Source organism: Solanum dulcamara, chromosome 2 (assembly GCF_947179165.1).
Source record: "Solanum dulcamara chromosome 2, daSolDulc1.2, whole genome shotgun sequence".
NCBI lineage: Eukaryota > Viridiplantae > Streptophyta > Magnoliopsida > Solanales > Solanaceae > Solanum > Solanum dulcamara.
The window spans coordinates 73,157,866-73,185,354 of record NC_077238.1 but is presented as its reverse complement, the minus strand read 5'-3'; the positions used below and the strand labels follow the sequence as shown (position 1 = coordinate 73,185,354).

The 27,489-nt window shown below is 35.4% G+C and overlaps 1 protein-coding gene across 6 annotated transcripts; it reads left to right on the top strand.

The window, feature by feature from the left end:
• Positions 1-2,544: 2,544 nt before the first annotated feature.
• LOC129880703 (uncharacterized) lies at positions 2,545-25,287 on the top strand. 6 transcript variants are annotated; one of them, XR_008765479.1, is made up of 8 exons: positions 2,545-2,942; positions 3,394-3,471; positions 4,364-4,424; positions 15,479-15,541; positions 19,198-19,252; positions 22,680-22,732; positions 23,315-23,454; positions 24,841-25,287. XR_008765479.1 is itself a non-coding variant. In XM_055954875.1 (2 exons), exons 1-2 carry the CDS (start codon positions 23,351-23,353, stop codon positions 25,157-25,159), a joined length of 423 nt encoding a protein of 140 aa, XP_055810850.1. In that variant the 5' UTR covers positions 21,473-23,350; the 3' UTR covers positions 25,160-25,287. The 6 variants fall into 6 exon arrangements, 1 of the variants encoding a protein (XP_055810850.1); XR_008765478.1 differs by lacking the exon at positions 3,394-3,471 and adding an exon at positions 13,491-13,568 and having other exon boundaries at positions 22,680-23,454; XR_008765480.1 differs by having other exon boundaries at positions 22,683-23,454.
• Positions 25,288-27,489: the final 2,202 nt, after the last annotated feature.

Sequence of the window (27,489 nt, the reverse complement as noted above, 5' to 3'; positions counted from 1 at the left end):
TTGTCCTACTTTACTCTTCATAAATATTAAATATTAGTAATAATTTAACATAACAATATGCTAGTCTTCACAGTATTTCTACTTCACACTAGGACGCTTTAGTATTTACACAAAACCTAAAGATTAAATTAAGATTTACTTAAATGTTTTAAATTTTCATTTTATGAAGTTTCTGCATGTATGTTTAGTCTTTCATTTAGTAGTCACCCATGCCAAGGATTTTTTTGGAACCAACAATGGTCTCCGAGTGTCGGCCACGTCTAGGGTATAGGCTCGGGGCATGACGATATAGAAGTAATTCAAATATATAACAAACTAAAAAAAAAAGTAAGACAAACAAACTAAAACAAAGAAAATATAGAAATATCATAAATACTCTTGGCTAGAAACAACCACGTCAACAAAAAGGTGCATTCTAACCGCTTCTATATAGTGTAATTATCTTGTGTGGAAAACATAAAAATAAAAAATATATATATTAATTGTGATTAAAACATGATTAAATTGATATACTTACATTATACTTGATGTTTTTTTAAAAATAAAAATTAATCACAATCAAGCAAATATGACATGTCCTTTGTGCTATTGGCAAAGGATAATAAAAGCATGAATTTGAGCAATTTAAATTTAAGAGGTGTAATAAAAATATTTTATTTTTAACTGTAGAATTTTCGAATTTGAGCAATCTAAATTTGATCAAATAGAGTGCTTAATTATTAAGCAAGCAAAAAAAGTCTAAGTATGATATATTATGGATAGATAAAAGGATATTAAGGATTTTGGTATGAAGAAAATATTTTTTGAAACATGTTTTCTTATTTTTTTAATGTTTGGTTGGACAAAATTTTTGAAAAATATTTTCTTTAGGAAATTAATTTTTTGAGGAAAAATGACTTCCTTAATAAAAGTAGCGAAAGTAAGTTTTATAAGTGACATTCTATGTTTGTTATATCTTTTGACCCTTCCAACTCCCCCAACCCCTACCCATTGACCATCCCACTCCTGAGGCCATACACCCCATAGTTTTATGCTAGATTACAATTAAATATTCCTGAGAGAATTTTTTTTGCTTACTTATCAAACATTAGAAAATAAGTAAGAAATCAATTTGTTTTCTAAAAAACATTTTCTAGAAAAATATTTTCCATGAAAATATTCTCCTTTCTAACAAATGCACCATTTTGTGAGATTGGAATATTGTGATACTTATTATCTTGTGTGATGAACATAATTATATAAAAAATATATCAATTAATTGTGATTAAAACATGATTAAGTGATATACTTACATTATATTTTATGTTTTTTTTAAAAGAAAATTGATTACAACCAATCAAAATTTACAATGTTCTACAGGAAAATGTAAAAGTTCGTACCATATAGTTATCAAGGATTGAAGGAGAAACTCACATATATTTTTACAAATTTTGGGGGAGAAATATCAAAAGAACTTTGTGGTATTAGGACTATTAAAGTTAAGAGAATGAAGACACAAAGATAAATGATCAAGAATAAGCAACTGTAACGACCCTCATGGTCGTTTAATTTTGTGATTATCATCTTTTTTCTCTTGTTTGACCCTCCCTATAACTTCTGTTATTTGTGACTTGCAAGATGAATGACATAATTGCTGATGTGATTTGATCTATTTTAGAAGAGTTTTTGAGTTTTAGAGGTTTGAAACTTAGAAAGTTTGATCAAAGTCAATATTTGAAGTTAGCGAGGTTGATTTTGAGTTTTGATGATTCCACTAGGTCTTAAGGGTGATTTTGTGACTTGGTTGAATGGTTTGCAAGGGTCTTGAGGCACTCGAAAGTGATTTGAATCCTCAGATATGGAATCCTTGCTTCTTTTTTTTTAACTTTAGAGTTGACCATGATCAACATATAGTCAACACAACCTCAGAATAGAGATTTGATAATTCCAATAGGTCCAAAATATATTTTATAATCAATTTGTACTATTGATTTGTGTTCGGAGAGTCTCAAATGAGTTTAGAGTTCTTGTTCGAAGATTTAATGTTTTGATGTTATTGAGCATAAATGGTACCAGCATGAACCAAATGATATCTAAATTATATTTTGATTGATTCATATTGTCATTTAGGAACTACAATCATAAGAATCGTTGTATGAGAGAGGTATGTTCATTTTAGCGCGAATAGTTTTTGTTGGTATCTGGTGCAAAGCTAAAGGAATTACTTAGTCAGTTTTACAATACCCGTAAAGCGCGATTATATTAGAAGGAAAAATATTAAAGTGTGTATAATTATCATTATATGGGCAACACAAGTTCAAGGAACTCTAAAATTACGAAACTTGAGGACACGGTTTTTTGAAAAAGAATGGAATGTAACAATTAAGGTTTGATTCGGGTTTGAAACAAGAAGCTTAATTAATTAGATATTCATATTTTATTTCTACTTTATTTCTTTGGTGTTGTAATTTATCTATTATCGTTTGGGTCCTGAGTTTTCTTCCTTCTCATCTTCAATTTGCACTTGTGCACATTCATCACAATTATGAAAATCAATTTCTTCTGGATTTTGTTTTGATTCATCCTTATGTATTATTTTCTCTATGACACCATATAATGATATGTCCCGTCATTAGAGTTACTTGAGACCATAGCCCTCTTGTAGGGCTACCTGTGGGTTGAGAAATTACAAATATGGAAAAACGAACAATTGGAGAAAAGTTTTGCCAAGCGTCACTATAGCGAAGGCCTCTTTTGCTATAGCGATCTTTGCTATAGGGAAGGGAAGTTTGCTATAGTGAAGGAGTGGTCCTCTATAATGATCTTCGCTATAGCGAAGTCCAGGTATTATTATTTCATGATTAAGTTAGTGTTTCTCCCAAGTCTTCGTCTTAACTTCCCCTACTCGATCAGAGAACACCTAGGGCAACCTTTTCAAGGCTTATGACTATTTTCTCCATGAGGTAAGTACATTTTATTCGTTTTTCCTTCCAAATTCCATTTTCTTCATAGAATCGAAGGGTTAGTTCTTCGTAAAACCTTATGGTCTAAACAATAGGGTTATAGTTGCTCGACGGCTGTTAAACTATTCTAATTACTCATGTTTTCCATTCTTCTATGTTAAATTTAGTCTTCTAGCATAAAATTGTTAATTTACACTATAATTTCGGTATTGAGGAATCTAAAAAACCCATACAAATGGGTTCTTGAGCATGCACATTGTTCAAGAGAGGTTAATAAAATAAAAATTCCATGAATGGGATTGCGTTGATCATGGAAACTTCCGTTTGATGGAATAACCCATTACTTATTCGTTAGACCTTCTAAAAAGGTTGAATTAGGTAGGTTTGAAGACCTCAGGCCTTTATTTGAATAAAGTAGGTATTAAATTGACCTTATACTTTGTTTATTTAGACTTTGAGCATTTTGAGGCTTTGAGAAAAGGGAAGGCTCCGACAATTTTGCTTGTTGGCTTCTAATTCATCGGTTGAGGTAGGGTAGGACTTACTCGGAGTTAAACTTTTCTTAGTTATCAATATTCAATGTGAGTTGTATCACATGTTGACTTGGTCTTCGGACATAGTTGTTAGTTGTTTGATGAAACTAAGTGTTGCTAGTTAGATTTAACTTTCAAATTGTTGAAATGATTAAATTATTCATGTTATGGTTATGAATTTGTAAATACTCTATGATATGATGATGTATTTGAATGAGGACATTATGGCTATGTATGTGTGATGTGTTACCTTGAGAGGAAACTGGAAGGGATGTCACAGTAATATGTGTAGAGGTAGTGGGTATATCACCACTATTCGAATGATGAGTGGCTCGAGTCCAGTGTAAGACACGGACGAGCGGTTGTGTGGATGATGAGTGGCTCGAGTCTGATGTGAGCTTATAGATGAGTGATTTAGTGGGATCGGGTACCACATCGGTATGGTATATAGACACCTAGGGTTCCCTACAGGTCATGACAAGATGGAAAAACATAAGACCCTTTAACATGTGTGTACAAATGAGAGTCAGATTGATGATTCGAGAGATATGTGATTGATTTTCGGCAGGTGTAGTGATTATGCATTTTCAAGGCTAGGATGGATATGATTTCCATTTGACTTGTCTGTATCTTGAATAAATGTTTGTGTATTGAATTGACTTGTTGTATATTTGACAAGCATGTTTTGACTTACCCAATGAGTTAAACTAATAGTTGAGTTTGTTATATGCATCATGAATTTGCTTATGAGTTAAACTATGTGTAATGCATGTCTATGTGTTATATAAATGTGATTTTATATTTTCTACTAATCTTAGTTGATATATGATGCCTACCAATATATAGTGTTTGTACTAATGCTATTTTTGCACTTTTTTTTGAGTACAGATTGTGATCTAGGGGCCTCTCCTTGACCTCATATTAAGAAGAGATATTTCTTGATCTGAGGGTGAGCTACTTTCATTCGAGTTTCCACATATCCTTTTCGTTTTGATATCTTTCTATCCAGATATTGAGACTCATTATTTATTAGTTATTATTATTTCTTAAGACTTTTTTTGGTTAAAGAGATAGATTTATTATAAATACAAAATCAGAGAGGGCCTGTTGCGTGCAATAGGAATGTTAGAAGTATGGGCCATGGACCTGCCAGTTACACAATTGTTACAAAAACTAAGTTTCCTCGAGTACATAATTCCTAAAATGTCTGCCCACACTTCACTATTCACAAATATTGGAGGAACTATAAAAAAGGTAGGTGTTCCAAAAGCATTGCACTTTATGCTCTCTTTACTTAGCAGGTCCGTCGCTTTATTCTGCTCCTATAATATGTGCATGGGTGGTACTGCTCCCAACTTCTCCTTTAATGACCTGCATTCAAAAACCAAGTTATTATAGAGGTGGTTATTGTGGTCCATCATATTGATCAGTTCTATGGTCGATTTTGATGTCTATGGGACTGAGGTTACGACCAATAGCAATAATAAGACCATGCCTTAAGGCTCGAAGCTTTGTAGTATTGGCGTGATGTGAGCCTCTTTACTAATAGAACCAATAATCCAGTCATCTCTAGGGTTCCTAATGACACCTCCAAGACCCCTATGTCCAGGACTAGCTTTGACATCCCTATAGGTGTTTAGATTGAATCTTCCAGGAGGTGGAGGATCCCATTTGACCTGGATAACAAATTGTGGGTTGGAATTTGCTTTTGATAATGAGATGGAATTTAGTAGCTTGATTGATTACATTGCCGAGAGAAATGCAATCTTTCTTCTTATTAAAGAGGTTATTGTTTCTTTGAAGCTAGATAACGCAAATATAGTGAGGCAAGATAACATCTACGAAAGGAAATTGTTATAAGGTTTCCCTTTAGTGGAATTCCAAATATTATTCCAGTTATTATATGATAGCAAGTTACTATTGAGGTTGTGAGCAGAAGTATTGGTAGCCTGAATAGAACCCCAAAAATTAACAGCTTTTGTACATCTAAAGAAGATGCGATCGATGTCTTCAGAAGGGTAGCCACAAATTTGGCACTCGGGGGATACATCCAGTCCTATCCAACTAAGATAGAGGGTAGTGGGGAGCTTTTTATAGTGCATGAGCCAAATGAAATTTTTTATTTTTTTTGGGCACAACATTCCCCAAATCGAGTGAAAGTTCTTCTTATCTGGGCTTGGAGGGTTGTGAAGGGACAAGTTGAGGATAAGCACTACTTGTGGAAAATTCAACTGTCACAACCCGACCTAGGGCCTAATTGTAACTTGGTGATCGAAACCCCGAAGGAGCTCCAACCAAGCCTCTTGTACATATCATAAGCATACACAAGGTAAAGTAAAAGTGGAAACATCATAAGAGAGTCTAATCCATGAATAGAAAATAAAGAATGTCACATGATAACATAGACTCAAAATATTTGTCCAACTAGATGCCTCTACTCATGAATATGGGCGGGGGCTAAGACATGTACCCAGCTCACCCTTAATATGAAACATAGCAAAAGTCTTCGAAAATAATAAGCAACTCGATGGCTAGTCCCCGATAGATGAGGACTCACCACATACACCACCGGATAGGAAAGCTTAACTAGCGACGTGGATGAATATGTTCTTCAACCTCAACCCCTACATTATGAGACAATATAGGAAAAAGGTATGCATTAATATGTTGGAATGTACTAAGTATGAGGGCATGACATGCAATATGAATCATAAGATACAATGATCAAGATATACGTGATAAAAGGGTTAAGTAAAGTCATGAGGAATACCGTGCTGATCAAAGCATTCAAAGGACATAGTTAAAGATCATAAAGTAGCATAATAGTCATTAAACATATGTGGGATAGGAACCGTAACCGACATTAAGACCATGCGAGCTATAAATGGAATCTCGTTGCCTCCCCATACAAAGAAAAAAAAGGGAATCTACTTGCCAAGGTAGCCTTTACCCCACTAGGCGGGTCATACATACGCTATATATGGATCTACTACCTAGGCCAAAAAGGGCAATCCTACGGTGACACGTAGTTATGGGATAAGAGACTTTATATAATGACCTCATATTTTGAGTCCCCATCTCAAGTCCATATTCGATGCTAAGTCAAATCCCATAGAATACATACGTAACATAGAAATAGTAATGAACATATATCATAGTCATGATCATAGGTTTGAAATTATAGAGTAACTCATTTTCATAACATAAGTGCAATGCGGGTATTGTCCTTCCACATTACAAATCATACATACATAATTCATATCATTAGGCCTTAAGTCACTTTTTTCCTAATTTGCATGAAGAAAGCATAATTTGAAACATTCTCAAAAATCATACTTGAATGGTCATGCTTGAAAGTACGGTCGTGTAATGGATGAGTAATTCATGCTTGGTTGAAAGGTTAAATTATAAATGAAGTGTAATTCATGCACTTGGAAGAGTAGTTGATGAGAAGTAAGGATCAACAAAATAAAATAAAAGATTTTTATCACATACGCTGCATTTGGTGAAGGCATTTTATAGAAAATTGGGAGATAGCGCTATAGTGGCGCGTCGTGCCAAGGTGTAAAACACTAGGCGCTCTGTAGGCGCTATAGTGGCGCATCGCGCTAGGGGGAAAACTACAAAGATACATTCCTGGTGCGATAGTGGCGTGCCGCCTCAGTGTTTTCCCAGCAAATTCCTAGGATTTTCATCATTTTTTTCATGAGTTTTCATCCCTATAATGAGATTCTAAACCCTAATTAACAATATAATGAATATATATAAAGAATCTATCAGTCACAAGAAATTATCAATCAATTTATACCAAAAATAGATTTGAATTCACAAAATACATCATAGCTCATGTAATTGAAGTTGAAATTAAGAATATTCAAAGTTTTAATTGAAACTCATGAAAGATTTAAGAAATTCTTTGGGCTCCATGGGTGAAAGGTACCTATTGATGAATCCCACATATCTTGAATACAAATTTTGAAGAAGAACTTGAAGATCAATGGAGAATTTAAGAAGATTCTTGCTAGGTCTTCAATGGAGATCTTAAGAGCTCTTTTTTGTAGAGAGAAGTTTTTTAGGATGGGTGATTAGTGAATGAATAAGGAAAAATCAAGAGCTTTGGGAATTAAATAGATTATGAACCTACCCAAAACCCGTCTAGATTCATTCCCCCTATAAAAATAGGGAAAAGACTGTTTTGACCTCAATGAAAATCTCCCTTAACCTACCAATGGATTTACCAAGGCTAATTATTCATCTTGTTATGTCATAATCTATCTTTCTCACATCGGGATATTACATCAACATTACTGATCAATCCCCATATAGGCTTGTCTTCACTTACGTTTCTAGGTATGAGATATATTGCCTCAATACTGCTTTAATGCCCTCCAGTAGTTGGAAGGATATACTGTCAAGCTTCCACTAACCATTGCTTGTTACATTATTGACCATTAGGGCCTCCTCTCCAACTTTAAGCGGCCTATGGAAAATGCTTTTGATGGAGTCATGGTGATGAATTCATTTGTGGTTGAAAAAGCTGACTTGAGTTCCCCTATGGATAGTCCACCTAATTCCTTCCAACCTTCCATGACATACTTCCAAGTTCTAGATATGGGCTTATTCCCCTGGTCATTAACATGCTAGAAGTATTTGTTGATAAGTACTTCCCCCATAGGGTATTGGTGTTTTTGATGAGTATCTAGGCCATGTTAGCATGGGGGATATATTCTTAAGCTCACTTTTTAGTATGTCCATTCCTCCATCCTTTTTAGGCAAGTTTGAGTGTCCAGTTAACAAGATGAATTTTTATTTTTTTTAGCATTAGTGCCCCATAGAAAGTTCCTTTGGATTCTACTAATTAGCTTGTTTTTTTTGCAAGGAATTCTAATGTTTTGCATTATATGACAGGGGATGCTTCTAAGGGATCCTTTAGCCAACACAGTTCTTCATGTCATATTGAGAAAATTGGATTTCCATCAAGCAAGCTTGTTGTTCATGGAATCTATGATGAATTAAAAGTCATTATGAACAGACTTGTTGTGAAAGATTAGAAACCTCTGATATTTCCCAAAAGTATTATTAGTTTGGATGTTGAGCAAGTTCTACAAGTAGAGGCATTCTTAATAGTACAGTTAGAGGAGAAGAGAAACTTATATTTGCTATGGTTAATGCTTTGTCCATACTTTTTACAGAATTTCTCATTGTTTCCAAAATTGAGTTACAATTTTGAGGGTTGTCTCTAGCAAAAAAGGTTAGGTCATCAGTAAAGAAAAGGTGGAAAAGTCTTGGACCACTAGTGGTGATTTTTATAAGGTACCAAGTCTTGTTTTCTACTTCCTTACTAATGTTTCTGGATACAAATAATGAAGAGGTAAGGGGATATAGGGTCTCCTTGTCTGATGCCTCTAGAAGGATTGAAGAATTCGGGTTTTTCTCCATAAAACCAGGATGGAGATAGAACTAGTACTGACACAATACATAATAAGGTCAGTAAGCTTTTGTGGAAAATTGAAGAAAAGGAGTGATGCCTTAATGTAAGACCATTCAAGTTTGTTAAAGGCTTTTTCAAGGTCTATTTTAAGGTTCGTATTGAGATTTTTCCCTTTCATATTCTTAAAGTTAGAGATGTATTCCTGGAATATGATGGCATTATCAATATCTTTTCTATTGGATAGAAATCTAGCTTGGTTTGGACAGATAATAGTGGGAAGAAGAGGCTTGATTATATTCACTGTTATTTTTGTCACAAGTTTATAAACAATATTGCACAATCCAATGGATTTGAAGTTTTTGATGTTGGTAACATTGGAACATTTGGGAATGAGGCACAAAAGGGTGATACTCATATCGTTGGGCATTGTACTACTAGCAAACACTTCCTTGAATAAGGCAGCGGTTTTTTCTAATACTTTATGCTAGTATTTTTGGTAGAATAAAGGGTGAAGTCCATCATGTACACGTGTTTTGAGGGGTCTGCAATAGTCTAGTGCTTGGATTATTTCAATCTAAGGGAAATCAATCATAGATATATGGCCAAGATGGGATGGATTAAGGTCTTGGTTAAAGGGCTTGTTACGGCGAAAGGAGGAAGATTACTTAATGGTGAAGATCTTGGAAAAGTAGGAGAAGATGTGGAGTGAGTTGTTCTTCTGCTCAATAAGCAGATCACTGGAGTCTTCTTTTAGGCTATTGATTTTGTTTCTTCTCCTTCTATTGATAGTTGAAGGTGGAATAACTTAGTATTGCCACCCCCTCAGTAAGCCAATCAATTCTGGATTTGGTTTTTCGGAAATCCACTTCAAACTTAAGGAGGGAATCATAGTCTTTAAGAAACTTAGTTTTAAGATTCATAAGAAAAAGACTATGCTGATAGGAGGTTGATTTTTGGATTCCATCGAGCCTTTCTAGAGTTCTTCTCATTTTGTGAATCATATTACCAAAAGTAAGCTTATTCCATTCAATGACATCTTTTACCAGCATATTAATGGCTCTAGGAAAGTTAGTTGAATGGTCAAAACACCTTTTGATTAGGCTTTTAAAGGTAGGATGGCCACACCATATAGGCTCCAAATGGAAATGTTTTTTATTATTGGTTGTTTGGGGTTTCTAAAGTTTTACTTGGAGAGGGCAATGATTAGATTTTGTTCTAGGTAGATAGGTAACAGTAGCTTGAGGGTATTTAAGAATCCACGAATTGTTTTCTAAGCATCTATCTAGTCTTTTAAGAGTGAGGTTTTCCCTATTTTTGTATCTCTTATTGGTCCAAGTGTACTTACACCCTTTAAACCCAAGATCTACCATATTGCACTGATTCAGACAATTTCTAAAAGCATTAGCCCTAGGGTTATTTATGACTTTACCACCAAATTTCTCATTGGCTTTGAACATCTCTTTGAAATCCCTCCCCCCGCCCCCCAAATGATTCAATCCCCATTGTTGTTCCTAGCAAAATTGCTAAGTTCTTTATAAAGAGTAGATCTACTAAGGAAATTATTATTGGCATATATGGCTGAAAAAAACCAAGGTTTTGGTTTTGAGGAGTAACTAAACCATGACATGAATGATTTGGGGAGCGACTGAGATATCACTAAGCTTCCGAGAGTCCTTCCATATAATAACAATTCCCCCAGAAAGCCCATCTATTGCCGACTGAATTTGTAAGTTAAATTTGAGGGACTTCTGTGAGTCTGTTATGCTCACCCATTCTAGTTTCTAGTAGTATAAGCATAGAATGATTATGCATTTTCACCATGGACTCATATTGATGCCTAAAGTTCATGTTGTTGGCACCCCTAACATTATAAAATATGAAGTTCATCAGGTTCATATTAGGGGTAGTTTTGACAGTAGACTTTTCCCTTTCTCCACTTGGGAAGCTACTGATGATTTGTTCAGGGGTTTTAGTGCAACTGCTGGTAGCGTGTTACCCTTTTCTCTTCTCAAGTTTAAAAAGTACCGAGTCATCGCCTTGTAACAGTACACTATGATGGATTCTCTTAAAATCTCTTTGAAATCTTTTAGAAGTAGCTTTTCCAATACGACAAACTAAACTCTTTTTTCCCCAAAGGAGGATAGGAGGAGCTCCAGCTCCTTATTACTTTTCCTTAACATTTCTGTGACTGAGCCTTCCCCACTCTTAGGCATTTGTCTCTTGCTGTTCTCTGGGCATTTGAATGTTCCTTCTGCAACTATGGTATAAAGGAGATGTTCATGGTCTACTGAGGTAGTGGGGACATCCGGAAGATTGGTATGTTCTGGAAGGTTTGTGCTTTTAATAAGTTCATTGCTGGTAGGGACATCGGATCCTAGAATCCCATTAGTTTGGTTTGCATCAGTGATTGTGTCCATACTAGATTCTCCAACCCTTTTATGGCATGGTCTAGACCCTCCTTGACCATATGTGCCTCATAAGATGAGTCTTGGATTATCATTATTACTAGAAGATCTTCAATGTACATTGGGAAGGAGATTGACCTTCCTTGCAATGCCATTTCCAGCCAAGAGGACGGAGTGAATTTTAGTAGTGGTGTTTTTGAGATGAGAATGAGAGGAGTTATTGGTGGGGTTTTTATTTTCAAGACTAGAATAATGTTACTTAGGTTGGAGAATTTTAGGGAAGTGGCACTTCTATCTTCCATAGAAAAAGAGGTTAATTGGGGAGTTAATTTAGGTGGCATCCATAGTCATTTATACTGAATTAGAATGATGATTTTACTCATTACAGAGTAAAGATTATAAAGATAATACGAAGTGGTGGTGATGGTGGTTTCCATGGGAATTGTTTTGGGGGAGTCTTGAGAGAGAAGAAGGTGGTGTCTAGGATTGGTCCCATTGGTACCCCTACCATTAATTTTTGTATTCGAGTTGGGTATAATATTTCTCTCTTGGTTATTGGTGGTCAGATGAAAAAGACTGGAGGGACTTCTTGAGATCCTTATAGATTGTCTTATTAGTGGAGTTAGGTAAGGGTTGTAGTGGGACTTTTCGACTAGCTGGGTACTAGGGTGTGAATTCATTTTCCCTTTCCATTTTTTATTTTTTAGTAAAAATTGTTCCTTGTTCTGGTGATTAATGTTACCAGCATAATTGAAGCTATTAGAGTTGGTACCTAGTTTTGCCATTGGCTTTCTTACTTGTGCTGGTGATGACCCCCTTCTTTGTGTCCCTTTATTAGCTTTGCTGGCGTGTGGATTGGTAGACAATATTAGTTTATTATTTTTTATTTGGGAAGGAGACTATGTGGCATAGTTCTTTAGATTTTTGAGTGGTGGTAGTTGAATTGGCAGTGTCGATTTGGATTGGTTTGTTGAGGAAGAGGCAGTACCATAGAAACTTGCCCAATTTTTCTACAACCTGTGCAGAGAATTCCCTCACCTTCATAAATCACCTTTTGCATAGCAGCCACACAATTTTGCTGAGGTGCAAGTGTCGATCTTTAAGAGCCTACCCAACTTTTCCCTAATTTTTTTCAGGATTTCCTTATCATAGAATTTTTTTAGTACTTGGGAAAGTCTTGTCCAGATTGGTGTGTGGGATTCCAGGTTCTTGTGGAACAAATTTTGATTACCATCTTCTTACTCCTATAATGAACAATGGTCATTCGTGCAATGCTTTGCTCATGTTCTCTGATTTGTTGAATTTAGTAATGTAGAAATGTAACACCCCCCAAAATTTTTCCCTAAGATTCGGACCTTTCTTGTATACGTGTAGGGTCGAACTCGATTATTGTGAAGCGTGTACATGAGTTAGGATTAATTCCTAAGTATTTCAAGTGTGTTAGATGTGTTTAGGGGTCATAAGAGATCTCTAACACTAAGTCGAGTCCAAGGAATCCCAATCGATTAAGTTTTCGGATGAATTAGTATAAGAGTCAACTTCAAATAACAATGCCTCCTAAAATAGGATGAATTGGATGGCCCACGACCTATTAAATTAAAGGTCTTTGAGTCTTCTTTCCAATGCCACCAAGAGTGTAATTTTTGGAGTTCGGAGTCAAAAGATATGATGATCCTAAGAAGGACAGGTACTGCCGAAATTCCAAGCCTGGGTTGTGCATGCAGGAAGCCTGGGCTTGGCGCCGCAGTGGCGCGACGCGCCAGGAACAAGCCTCAGTAGTTTGGTCCCTAGCGCAGTGTACCACTATGAGATGTGCTGGGTTTTCAAGCCTATTTTCCAGAACCCAGAAAATATAGGCTTAGCGCTGTAAGGGAGCGACGCACCACCATCGCGCCACAAAACAACCTCAGTAGTTTGGTCCCTGGTGCGATGCACCACTATTGGGTTGCAGGGTTTTTAAGCCTATTCGACTTGGCGCTGTAGTGGCGCGACGCACCACTATCGCACCAGGAGCATTTTTAGCCTGTTTTCCAGATTTTTGGGGAAAGGGCAATTTGGTTATTTTTCCAAATTATATATACACTAATTTGGTCATGTTTTGGACCATTATTTCAGCCCCCTTCTTCTCTCTAAAAAACCCTAATCTCCATTCTCTTCTCTCCCAAACATCTTCAACAAGATTTGTCCTCAAGAACTCAAGGATTCAAGCTTCCCATTGAAGACCCAACAACAAGGTTTCTTCAAAATCTACTCTAAGGTATGTAAGGCTAACCTAAAATATGGATTGAGTTTTTTCATATGCCCATAGATGTGTTAGATAGGAGTTGTGAAAGAGTTGAACCTTCTAGGAAGGTTTTCTTGAAAGTTTTCCTAAACTATGGATCGTTTTAGATACTATTGGTTGATTGATGATTTTAATGACTTGAGTTACAAAATCGTTATCTTTCATATTATTGACTACAAATGTATCGTTGTATATAAATTTATAGGTATTGACGATATTCTTGAGTTGAGTTTAGTTGAGAGTATGGATTCATGTTTCATTCATATGAACCCAATATGAGATTTCTTTGGTCATAATTTGTCTTGAGTTAAGATGGATGGTTTTGTGTATATATATATTGATTGGAATGAAAAGAATGAATTTTTTCGTTAAGAATGTCCTTTTGTTCTATAAATTGGACATAGGACTAAATAAGGATTTTGGAGTAGATGTTTGGTGATGATGTGATGATGATGTTTGATGAAGATGTGAATAATGATAATTGATGATGATGCGATGATGATGTTTGATGATGATGTGAATGATGATATTTGACGATCATGTGAATGAAGAGGTTATGTTGATGAGGATGTTGTGTGATGAAGTAGATTGGAGTCCAATATGATTATGTGATATGTGATTTGCATAATTCGGTTGATTGGAGTCTTATGATCATTTTGAAAATAAATGATCTTTTGAGGAGGAGTTTTAAATAAATGATTTGTGAATATTTTTGCATAAACTATTTATACACTATTTTTGAGTTTAAGAAATGATTATTCTTCATCTATGATTTTAAAAGAGTTTAAGCATGAGTTGAGTTGAGAAGTCTTTTAATTATTTTTGAACACGAGTATTTTGAGTATAAATGAGTTGAGCATTTCTACTTTAAAATGTCAATTTTTGAGATTGAGTTGAGATTGTATAAATTTTAAAGAGAAGAGTTTGATGATTTGAGATGAGTCGATTTGAAAAAAGGGTCCAATAAGGCCAGATTTGAGTTGAGTTTTTAAAAGAGTCCAATGAGACTAAATGAGTATTTTGAGTATCTTACTCACTTGATAGATATGAGCACATTGAGTCTTGGGAGGAGTATCGATCACCGAATTGGGTAAGAGTATAGTCCATACTCGAACCAATAAACTACGTCGCCAAACGTAGGAGGGGATAGAACCATTAAAGTCAGATGCTTCCCGAGGGATGGAATCGTTAAAGTCGGATGCTTCCCATGGGATCGAACCATTAAAGTCGGATGTTTCCCATTTTATTGTCCTGACATTATAGGACTTGGTTGGATTGGATCCATGAGTTGGTTTAGCGTTCATACCTTGGCAAGGTATGGACGGACGTGGCAACAACGTCGGATTATTATACTATCACTCGCTCATATGGTGATAGTTGTCGGTTAGAGAAACTCCCAATTGAATGAATTGTGCTTGATATGATTGGCTTGATTGTGATTGTAGATGATTGAGTTGAATTGTAAAATATTGCATAGTTTAATCTGCATATTTATTGAGTTGAGTCCTTTGAGTTAATTGTTAAGTTGAGGGTATATGATCTGATTGGGTTAGACGAGTTGTGATTGGATTATACTTGATTGGATTAGATGATGTGTGATTGACTTTGAGTTAAAAATATATGATCGAATTGGATTTAATGATTTGATTGAACTGTATTGTGTATGATTGGATTGGACTGTATGGTATATGATTGGTCTTTGTCTAAAAATGTATTCTTACTTTAGACTTATGACCCCTTGTTTGAGTCTCTCTTATCTTTTTGATTTGTGATATTTGGACCGATGTTATTCTTCCTTGAGGTATGTTTCATTCTGCCATATTACATACTCATACATTCCATGTACTGACGTCTATTTGGACTTGCATTGTTTCATGATGCAGAGGCAGGTTTAAGATATCATCAATAGGAGCACCATTGAGGATCTACACACACTCAGCGTATTGGTGAGTCCTTCCCTTCATTCAGAGGACACCGCTTATGCATTCTTGCATCGAGTTAGCCCTTTTCATTTTGATTTAAGGTAGTCATGAACATGTTATTGGCACCAATTAGATAGTAGTGATAGAGGCTTCATAGACTAGATAGTGATGGGTCGATAGAGTATTTCTTTCCAAGAATTATTCTTGTCAAACTATTTTTTTTTCATGACAAATATTAGAGTTGATTTGTTGGCCCATGGCCTTTATTCTTTGAGTTAGATTGATGTTTTGAGTTGTCCACCGACTATTCTCTTTACTTTAAGTCTTTCGCTGATTTAATGAATGGACGGATGTGTGATCAGGCTATGTGGTTCGCTTGGGAGCCAGAAATAGTTCGTGAGTGCCGATCACGTCTAGGGTACCCTCTCGGGGCATGACAAGAAATCCCATCCTAGATCTATTAAGTTTAGGGGATCAGTAGGCTCCCACAACTTCATCATTTTAGATTTCAAATAGCTATGTGAGATTTTTTCTCAAAATAACTTGACTACGATGGAGTGTTTCCAAGGATTTTATATTCTTGTTTTCTCTTCTTCAGAGAGCATACTAACCTAGTGGTAGTGTCGTTCATGGAGAGCATACTGAACTTGTGGTAGGTATGGTTTAAATCTCTTCCTTTGTTTAGGAGGATTTCTTTAGAGGAAGTCTTTATTGGGGGATCTTCCTCCATAACAATTTTCTTATCTAGAGATTGGGGAGGATCTAGTGGTTTAGGTGATGGAATTGTATTGTTCAAGTTGGTGGTGATTGGGTAGTTTTAGGAGATGAAATGGCTTATAGAGAGAGAAAATCCTACTAAGAGTTTATTATTCCCTCAGCTAAAGGGTTTTTCTTAGACTAGTTAGTTAGATGTTTTACTATGATGACTTTCGCATTTTGGGGTTGTAATTGTTAGATTTCCACATATTTATTTATCTATTTTCATATTTAGACTTATTTTATGATGTGCTTCTACTTTTGACTAGAGCTATTAGATGAATGTATGATTTAAGATATACAGTGCCAGTTCACCCATCGGGGGATAGTATGGAAGCCAGTCACAATAGTTGGGTCATGACATGCCACAATTTTGGGGAGATGATTTTCCTATCCTTTATTGCTCAGACAAGTTTCCGCGCATGTGAAATTACCTTAGACATTGTAGTGACCCTTGTGATCATTTACTTTTTTGTGTGTTTTTACTGTTTTGTCCCATTTTCGCAGATTTTGTACTGTATTTATGGTTTGTTTGAGTGGGTGTTCTCAAGGTGATCTGCAGAGTTTTGGATGAGTTTTTTCCTTTATGAGCTATTGTATTGAAAGAATTGACTTCAGTCACCATTGTTAGAAATTGGGAAAGGATGAGATTTCTATAAGTGTTGTTAGCTCTGAAATGTGAATTTTGTTCTAATAATACATTTGGTTCGAGTCCCGTGGTTGTTGGTTTGATTTTGTTCTCTTTCTTGTTTTCTTATTTTAAGTTATTTTAGTTGTGGTGTTGACTTTGGTCAATATTTTATCAAAACTATCTCTATTAGTAGTTTCATTAATTCTACTGAGTATGAAATATTATTCCTAGTTGGTAGCATGTTTTGTTTGTGTTCGTAGGACTTTGAATGAATCTCGAGGTCCATTCGAGGACCTTAGGAATTTTTCCAATCTGCTGGGGTAGTTGATGTTGTCGTTCCCATACAGCTTGGCTCTCTTTGACGGAGCTGCTTCTGTGGAGAGTAGCTGCACCAGCAAAATATAGTGACATTAGTTAGCTTCTATTTCAACAGAGCTTGGGTGCTTCAGTGGTGTTTCTGTTGAACTTGCGATGTTACACCTGCGATGATAGTCCTCAGGAGAAACAATTGCTATGTGTTTTAAAGTATTTTCTCCTCTTTAATTCTAAGGCAATCTAGACTTTTCCTCAATTGAAGTAGATCTCGTTTAGAAGGGAAGTTCCTCATTTCATCTGATTTAAAGATTAATCCTTTTCCCTTTACTTTCTATTATACATTAAGACTTTAATTCTGCTTTTATTTCTCGAAATGGGTCTCTAAATCCTTGATTTTTCTATTCCTTTAAAGTAAGATTTTTATACCATTATATGTGTCAATTCTCTCCTATTTTCCCCTAATTTTGGGACATGTAATCGTCACCTCGAGGGAAACATATTGGTCGAGCTAGTTTTCTACTTTTCTATTTTTTCGACAGGCCCATAGGGTCAACGTTTGACCTAATTTTCAATCTGAATTTTGTGTCATTGATATGGGTATCACTTGTCTTGTATTGGTGTATAGGTTCTATTTTGATAGCATGGTAGCGATTCAAGGATCTTCGTAAAGGGAAAGCTTTCGAGTGATGGTTCGTGTTAGCGGTTCGACTTTTAGGTAGGTTACGACTTTCTTTCTTCAGACTTAGCTTAGCTAGATTCTATATATTTTGGGTTTCATGATTGTTAGGTAGGATCTAAGGATGAATTTTAGGCTTGCATGATCTTTATTACATTTTGGCCATTTTTGGGACCTTAGAATTTGTACTTTAGCCTTAAGCCTTAGTTTAGGTCGTCCTTCGCTTTGAGACTAGATTATAAAATCCTTAGAATAATTTAGGGGATTTGAAATTAGTTATGGATGTTGTATCTTTCTGTTTTAGTGTATTTTTGTTATTTTACATTCGATGGTTGTATTTTATCTCTTCTGTTGAGATTGTGGGCTTGAGGCCTTAAATTTGGACTAGCGGTAGTTCCAGGTTAGTAGGATTGTACTTTGGAGGGTGTTTTACCCTATATTATGTGATATACATGGTTATTTGCTTGTTTATTTGTGATTGGACTATTCAAGCGTATTAAACTCGTATTGGATTATAACATGAGATGGAGGCAAAAGAAATACCAATTTTCAGTTTTTAAAACTACTCTGCCTCAATTTTACTTGATTTGGGCTCCAAGGGAGCGTAATACTAGTTTTATTATTGGAAAACTTAGGATTTTATGAAAGTATTTACCATTTTAGTGGGATTTTCCCACTTAATATTTCCTTGAATTTACTAGTTTTTATACTACTTTTATTTACGATCTACAGTAACGCTCATAGGAATCTTTCGCCATTTATCTTTTGTTATGAATCAAAGATGCTTTTTGGATGGCTTAGTAGATTATTCTAGGATTTACTTTCTATATTGCATTCATTGAGATGCATTTCGAATAGCCTGATGGATCAATTTGGATTTTACTTGCTGTTTTGGGTCCACGGGATCATTCCCAATTTTAATTTTTTCAACTGTAGTTGAGAGGCAATGGTTCTACAGAATATACCGAAGTTCCTATGGGCGGCTAGTGAGGCGATTTGGGGCCTTTAACTTTTCTGCATTGGCCACATATACATTGCAACATCCTATATTAGACGACATCCTGACATGCTAGCGTAATTTGTGATATTCTTTATTATTATTATGTTCACTGTCTTTCCCTGTGAGCATGGATTTATAGTGTAGTTTTCAGCTTATAGCATTAACACTATCATGTTTCTTTCAATGTATATACTATATTTTGAGCTCGATCAACCTATGATGCCTATTGAGCACCCCATATTTTGGTACTATACTATACTATACTAAAGTTTTACATCTTTTTTTGATGCAATGCCTAGTAGGAGTCATCCTAGATGATCTTTTCTCATTCGAGGCCCCATTGCTGTTCGGATTATGGTGAGCACTTAACGTCCAAAGACTTGTTGCTTTCCTTCTATATTTTGCTGTCCATTATTTTTGTATTTATTAGAAAAACATATTTTGTATAGCTATATTCTTGTACTTTATATGCTCTGATGCTGGTGACACTAGGTGTGGGAATTGGTTTAAGTATATTCGTCCTTCTCGATCTCTTTTTGTCCCTTTCTTTATATTTTATACCATTTTATATATATCTATTCTAGGGACCATTCTATTATTATTATTTCTACCGCCTTAGATACTTCTAGTTGTATTTATTTTATGTTATCTTGGGTTTGGATTGCATACTGGGGTTTATGGTAGGCACTATTTTGATGCAATTTTGTGTCATGACAATATGGTATCAGAGCTTTAGGCTTACTGATCTTACAAGTATAAGAGTAAGTACCTAGTAGAATCTTATTGATCAATACAATAACGTCCGTATCCTATCTTCAGCGGCGACCTTCTTAGGAATATTTCACCTTTCTTATTTTATTATTGTGTGTTCTTAACTCTATCAACTTCTAATCTTCGTTTGTTTCATTCTTTTTTAGATGATTAGGACTAGATCATCCATAGGTAGGTGTGAGGCCCCTACACCTATAACTAGGGGTCGAAGCAGAGGTCGACCAAGAGGTCAAGTTTGGGCATAAACTATAACATAATGTCGGGGGCTAGGATAGGGCACTATCTTTTGAGCCTGACATCGAGATAGAGTAGGTTCAACATCAGCTAGATAGTGTAGGCCCAGCCTAGCCTACGGGATGGGGTTGTAGCCATACCGGCTCTTTAGGACATATTGGCTAGGATCCTCAGCTTCATGGAGGTTATACCAGGTAGGGGCTTTGCCTAGCATGTTAGGTGGTCCCCAAGTTAGAGATAAGGCACATAGTTCATGCTATGTATAGGCTTAGGGTGTTTAGGTTCCAAGAGTGTAGCCTGCTGATGCAACTTCTCATCTACTGGTCTTGCCAGTGCCGATTATTGCTCAGCCTATGCCTCTAGGCCAGTTATGTCTTTTGAAGAGCAGAAAATACTTGGTTGGTTCATCATATTGGGTCCTTTAAGATTCTCAAGTCTTCGGGTGAGGATGCCCATGATTTTATAGTCACTTGTTAGGAGGGGTTGTATAACCCTGGCATAGTAGTGTCACAAAGGGTGGATTATACTACTTTTAAGATTGAGGGGTCAGAAAAGTAGTGGTGGGTGTTTATCATGAGTATAGGTCAATCGAGTCACCTTGAATGACTTGGGCTAAGTTCTCTAAGGCTTTCTTGGGGTGATATTATAACACATCGGAAGTTGAAAAGTTGAATTGGAAAGAGAAGTGTAGGAAGTTGCTGGTGCAACTGGTTCTATAACCCTTTGTATGGACTGTAGATGGTTGTACGGGCCATAGGAACCAGTCGTGGATTGATGGTTAGAAATTTAAAAAATGTCAAGCCAACCTCAGATGAGTTTGTATAAGCTAATAAATCTCTACAAGTTGTAGACGGGGCTTGTGGATTGAGTTTTTGACTTAGTGATATTTAGTACTTTGGACCTACGAATAGAGTGTACGGGTCCTAGTTTGTTCTATGGGTCATAGATGGTTACCTGTAGATGAGATTCAAAGACTTTTGATTTTAGTACTTTTGTTCTATGAGGGTATTATACAGTCTGTCTAAAGTTCTACGGTTTGTGGTTGAGGTTCATGATTTTGATTCAGAGAGCTTGGTTTCAATACTTGATACCAGAACCGGACAAGACGGTGCATGGATCAGTGTACGAACTGTATGTGGCGTCCGTAGAAGTCTTTTGATAGTTATTTCGCAAGGTTAATTGAGTCTTTTCCTATCCTTTTAATTCTTAAAATACATTGTTTCTAGACTATTCTTAATCCCTATCACTGATCTAACACTTCAAATTCTCCTATTCCCTCTCATTTACTCAAAAACCCTAAAGCTCTCAAGTCTTCTTCTCCAAAGATTCTCTCAAGGTGAATTAGGGTTCTTCAAGCTTCAAGTCTCTTTTTTTAATTCCGAAGATAGGAATCACCAAGTTATGTGGAAAGTTCATCAATGGATCCCTTTTCATCTAATGAGTCCCAAAAACCCTCAAATTTCTCTTGATGATTTCACCCAAATCTCTAGGGTTTTTATGACTATGTTATGGGTTCAATTAATTACTACTTTATTCACTTCTATTGATCTTATTTCGCATGATTGGATCATTATTACATGATTTTAATGATTTTCACATGAATCCATTCTATATGAATATGTTGATTTTGAAATCAAGCTTTGAAGATTATGCATGCATTATGAATTGAAGAAACTATGTTTTAAGGATGCTTTCGAACAAAGTGTCAATATGATTTCTTGTGAAACTAGGTTGCTTTCGAATGAAGTATTCTCATTACGAAAGATTATTATGATTTAGCCACTTCGGATTGATGTGTGATTTTACTATGAAAAGACTATCATGATTTATATGGTTTTGATTAAGTGTACTTTATGCATTGATTATGTTATGAATCATGATATTTTCAAAGGAGCTAGTCTTATGATTTTGAGTCTTTATGATTAACTTGGTAATACTATATTCTTACCATTTCAAAAACTATGAAATATGTTATGTATTTCCTATAAGACCCTGACTTTTCGAAATGTCTAAATTAGCTCATACCTTCGTGGAAAGACAAAAGAGTGATTAATATATTAAAAATTATGTGGTATGTCACATATTAAGTGTTCAAGGTTTGTATTTTAAGTTTTGAAGTGTAGCGGATTATAAAATAAAAGTTGGCGAAAATTATCGTAAGTTCCTTTATAAAGAATTCTTTGAAATTTGGGTCAAATGTCTCAGAGGTTTTCTCCTAATAGATAAAGAGTTGTGGGACTCATGAATATCAAATCTAAGGTCTATGAGTCTAGTTTCCAGCGTATCAAACCGTTCATTAATACGACTTTAGAATAGAGAGATATTCACATTTTCGTGAGACTGCACAAAAAGGCACGTGAAGCGAGCCCCCTAGGTTGGTGGAACTTTATATATATCTTCTACTTCATTTGTTCATTATTTTTAGTAATAAGCCAGAAAAAATTTCAAACCAATTTCTAGGATCACTCTAATTTGTAATTTTCTTGACCTAAGTCCTTGATGGAAGTTGTTCTACTCATTGAGCGATTCATCGTTGTATAATTTGTTTTGTCGATTTCATTGTGTATCACACTTTGGTGTTGGGGAAGCATGGTTTTGGCCTTTATTTTAAGGGTTCTAGGTGTATTACGAGCTTAAGATCAAGGTAAGACCCTTCTTTTATTGTTTCTAGCTATGGTAAGTCGCAAATAGTAATTTGCAATATAAATTCATATATTTTGTCGGATTATCATGGTATCTTCTATTCTTGCATGTTGATTATGATATTGCCTTGTTGTAGTAGAAAGGAGGTTCATTAACATTTCCATAGGCTGCTGGAGATAATTAAAAAAGGTATGTTAATGCTATTTCTTTCCTTCGACATGATTTCTTAAAGCTTAGCGGCAATATGAGAAGGCTGCTGGAAATAATTAAAAAAGGTATGTTAAGTCATGTTTTCATACTCAGTACATTGAGCCTATTTGGATGGGCTTATAAGTTGGTCAAACCAACTTATAAGCCCTTTTTAGCTTTAAGTGGTGTTTGCCTAATACTAACTTTAAGTCATAAAATTCTTAAAGTCAGCCAAAAATGAAAAGTTAGGATTCCTAACTTTTTTTTCCTAAGTGCTTAAAGCCATTTTCTTTGACCATTAAAATTACTTTTATATCCCTTATATTTTAACTAAATTCCCAAACTAACATTTTTATTCTTTTAACCCTAAAATTCACATCATTTTCCTCATTTCTTCCGCTGAAGCACCATGAATAGAGACACCAATAGCTATGGAAATTCTGACAGTGGAGACGAGCTTGATGCTCCACGAGCTTGATACTCTCACAACTGCCATTGTTGAAGCTGCTGACATATTGTGAAATCTGATTTTGCTTTGGTTTCTAACAATTTTCTCTTTTGTCGATCTTGAGATTTCTTCAGTTTGGGTGAGAGAGAGAGAATGAGATTAAAGAGAAGATGGAGACAAACGTTTGGAATTCACTCACCAACAAGATCCCTCTGCTTCTTCCTCTTTCACTCCACAATCTCTCCATTGTAGATCTCAAAAATCCCCTTGTGAGGTAAGTTAAATCTCTGCATATCTTCATATTTGAGCTTCTTGTTCCCCCTTTTTTGTTGCATGGTATGAAAAGAATCATTTTTAGACAATTTTGGTTAGAACCATAATTTTTCTTTAAAGGATTGTTCATTTGGTTGTTTAATTACTGCTTCTGTTAGTGGTACTTCATAGTTTCATATTTGAGCTTGTCATTCCATTTGTTTTGGTTGAATGGTATGAAAAGAATCAATTTTAGACATTTTTGGTTTTATTTAGTTGTTTATTTTCTGCTTCTGTTAGTGGTACTTCATAGTGGTTCTTCATAGTTTCGAAGGTCGATATACAACATGCTCTCTCAACTAATATTCAACTTTTAAGCTTTTCAATATATGTGCAAAATCAAATTAAGGCATATAGTTTGAAGCAGAGGGTTAAAGAACCTTTTTTTCATAAATATGTGCAGATATCAATAAGAAAAGTGTATTTTTTAGATCTCTTGATTGCACCAACAGAAACCTCCACCTCTGCCAAAAAAATAAACAATTATTTGAAGTATAAAATATTTGATCTACAAAGGACCAGGTTCTTCAATAAAGATGAGTTTGGAGAAACAAATGGATCTTCAGAGCAAATAGCTTTATAGTTTCTTGTTTGTGGGTTAATCGAATCAGTCTTTTTATGATTTAGTGTCTTTGTTTTTGTTCAACAAATATATTTGTGGGGAGATACTATCTGTTTGTTAATGTGTGTGAAGCTATCATGGGGTTACAGTTACACATTTGCTCTTCTTGTGTTGTTAATAGCTTCAAACATGTTTTGTTTTGGTTGTTTACTGAATGTATGATATGGTGAAAGTTTTTTTTTTAATGATTTTATTTTATTTTGTTTATTGTAAGTTTATCTGGAATACAGATCAGTTTCTTTTCTTTCACTAGTGGCTTTAGTTTGCTTGAGTTGTTGTATATGAATAATTTGTGAAGGATTCTTGTTTGAAATCGTTCTCAGTATTTTTTGTCCTATTTTCACTTGAGGTGTGAGTGTGAATACGTAATTTTGTACGTTTGGGACAAATCTCATTTCTCATATTGTTTGTATTTGGTTTAGTTGAGAATAGAATGTTGTAGAAGTTGTAATCTCTATTGTTCTTATTAGCGAATGATTTCATCTGAGATTCTCTTCAACAGAGCAGTTCTAATGAGCCGAACTACTAAGTGTGAAGACATACTTTTGTTTGTTTGTTTGGGTAAAATATTATTTCTCATGTTTGTTTGTATTTCGCTACGTTTTCACTTTAATTTTGAGTATATGATATTGTAGTAGATAAACTTGTGTCTTTGTTGTTGTTATTGGTGAATGATTTCATCCAGTATCCTCTTTTGAGATTTAACTATTTACACTTTTCTTGTAGAAATGTAGTAGAGCGTACATTTGGCGTTGGGGAAGCAAGATGGTCTATTTTGAGAGACATGCCATACTATCACATTGACACACAAAGGGACATCGTACTTGCTACTATGACCATTCACAATTATATTAGAAAGAAATGCAATGTGGATGATGCATTCCAAACAGTCGAGAATGAGAGCTATATTCCATCGGTTGATTCTAATGATATTGGCACGACTTCAAGAGCTAACAATGTAGATGTCGAAGATGTAGGAGAACAAAATGATGTCTATTGGATAGGGTTTCATGATATGATTGCTAGTAATATTTCTACTGCTTGATGCCTGTATTATATGAATATTTTCCACTTCTTGTATTTATAGTGGAGTGGTTTCGGTTGAAAATATTTTTAGATATGATCACCAATATTCTTGGCCACATTTTTGACCTCGCAAAAAAATTTATTCGAATTACGCAACTACTCTTTAATAGTTTTCAAAGGCTCTTTTCTCAACAACAACGTCAAAAGGTTTCAAAGGTCCTTTTATGCAAGATTAATCCATCCTATTTTGTGAACCTGGAAACAGAGTATCTAAATGATTGCATTTTGGTTTTTGATTTTGTCTTCAACTTTTACTTTCCAATAATCGAAAATCATATTATTTAAATTTTGAATTATTAATCCGTAAGGGTGAGTGCCAAGGGGAAGGGAAGTAGTTAATAGATCAGCGAGAAAATAACTTATTTATAAAAATGTTTAGTTAATAATCGAATGATACCACATTTTCCCCTTAAGTAACATGTATTTATAAAAAAATAACTTAAATAATATTTTATAGTGGAAGCAATTTTACATTATAAATTACTTTTGATTTAAATCAACTTTAGAGTTTAAAGATCTTTTAAATTAACTTATTACAGTGTTAACAACTTTAAGGGTATTTCAGCCATTTTGACAAAAAATAAATGCTTAACAACACTTATTTGCCAAACACATCAACAACTTATTTTCAGCATAAGCACTTTTATTCAAACACTCAATTGCTTATTTATAAAAATAACTTCCAACACTTCAAAGTTCTAAAAACACTTTATACATAAAAGTTACTTTTTTAAGCCCATCCAAACGGGCTCATTATTTTGTACCGACGCCCTATTGCCTGGGGGCGTTGTATTCATGTGTGTAGGACCCGAAAGGTGGCCTGATAGACCTCTCAAGCAGCAAAGTTGAATTCCAAGAGGTTGGCTAGCCCCTTTCTTCTGGAGCTGCTAGATTTGTGAGGTTTGTTAGCTTTTGTTGTATATACTTTTGGGTAGGCCGGGGCCCTGTTCCGCCAAGATTTACTACTCTTAGAGGCTTGAAGACTAGTGTGTGGGTTGAGTAGCTACGTTATGGCCATGTTAATATAGTTTGTTGGGTTACTGGGTTTGATAGTTGTTTGATGAATCGTCTTATTACATATTTGCTTTCAGCTTCTGTATAGAGATCATAGTGGCCTCGACGGCCCAATCATGACTTGTGTGATAGTTGGCTATTTCTATATATGAATTGTTGGGACTAGATGTTTCTGTTATAAGGTTATTTTCAGGGGCCTTACCGGTCCAGGGATTAACTTTAAGCCGAGATATACCTTTTTGTTTTCTTGATTGCAGGTGGCTTCCATGCACTAGTAGAAAATAGTTTAGTAGGGTGGGCTTGGGCTTGAGTTTTGACATTAGGTGCTTGTTGCTCCCCCTTGAGTTTGGGGTGTGACAAACTTGGTATCAGAGCAACATTGTATCCCAGGGAGTCTGCAAGCCGTGTTTAGTAGAATCTTAATGTGTTGTGCACCACATTCGATAAGCAAGAAGCTACAGGGCATATTAGAGCGGTGTCTTAAGGGTTGAGTTTTTCAGGCTTATAATTGATATTTGTTTATAGAGAGATGGCTGACACCAGACAGAGCATAGCTAGCCAGGGGCTAGATACAGTTGTAGGTGAAGGTGCGGGCAAGGTACCATAGACGGAGGTAGCCCATCCAGAGACATAGGGAGAGATATCTTTTCATCCCCCTATAGCTTCTCCACTACTTCAAGAGCCTCTGAGGGCTACATGACCCCCGACCCCACCAGCGGTACTACTTCTAGATTTTCCTATTCAATCTGACCAGGATTTTAAGAGTGGAGTATGTATGTTAGCATAATTAGTAGCTACACAGCACCAGTAGGTTATTCCATATGTTGTCAGACCTTCTGAAAGGCTCAGTAGTTCGAGAGTTCATAAATTTATTTATTACCTTGAATCCTCTATAGTTTACAGGGAAAGATCGTAGAAAGGATACTCAGCACTTTATTGATCATCTTCATAGGACCTTCAGGGTGATGCATGCCTCAGTGGCTCAGTCAGTTGAGTTAGCAGCATTTCAATTACGTGATTTTGCAGTATTATAGTACGAGTGTTAGGAGAGATCTAGGGGAAAAGATACACCTCTACCCACTTAGAGTATATTTACAGAAGATTTCATAGATCACTATTTTCCTCGAGAGATTAGGGATGCCCAGGTACATCAGTTTCTTAAATTTCTATAGGGCAGCATGAGTGTTCGAGAATACTGGCTAAGATTTGATTCATTGGATAGATATGCACCTATATTTGTTGATGCGATGCATGATAGGGTACGCAGATATTTTG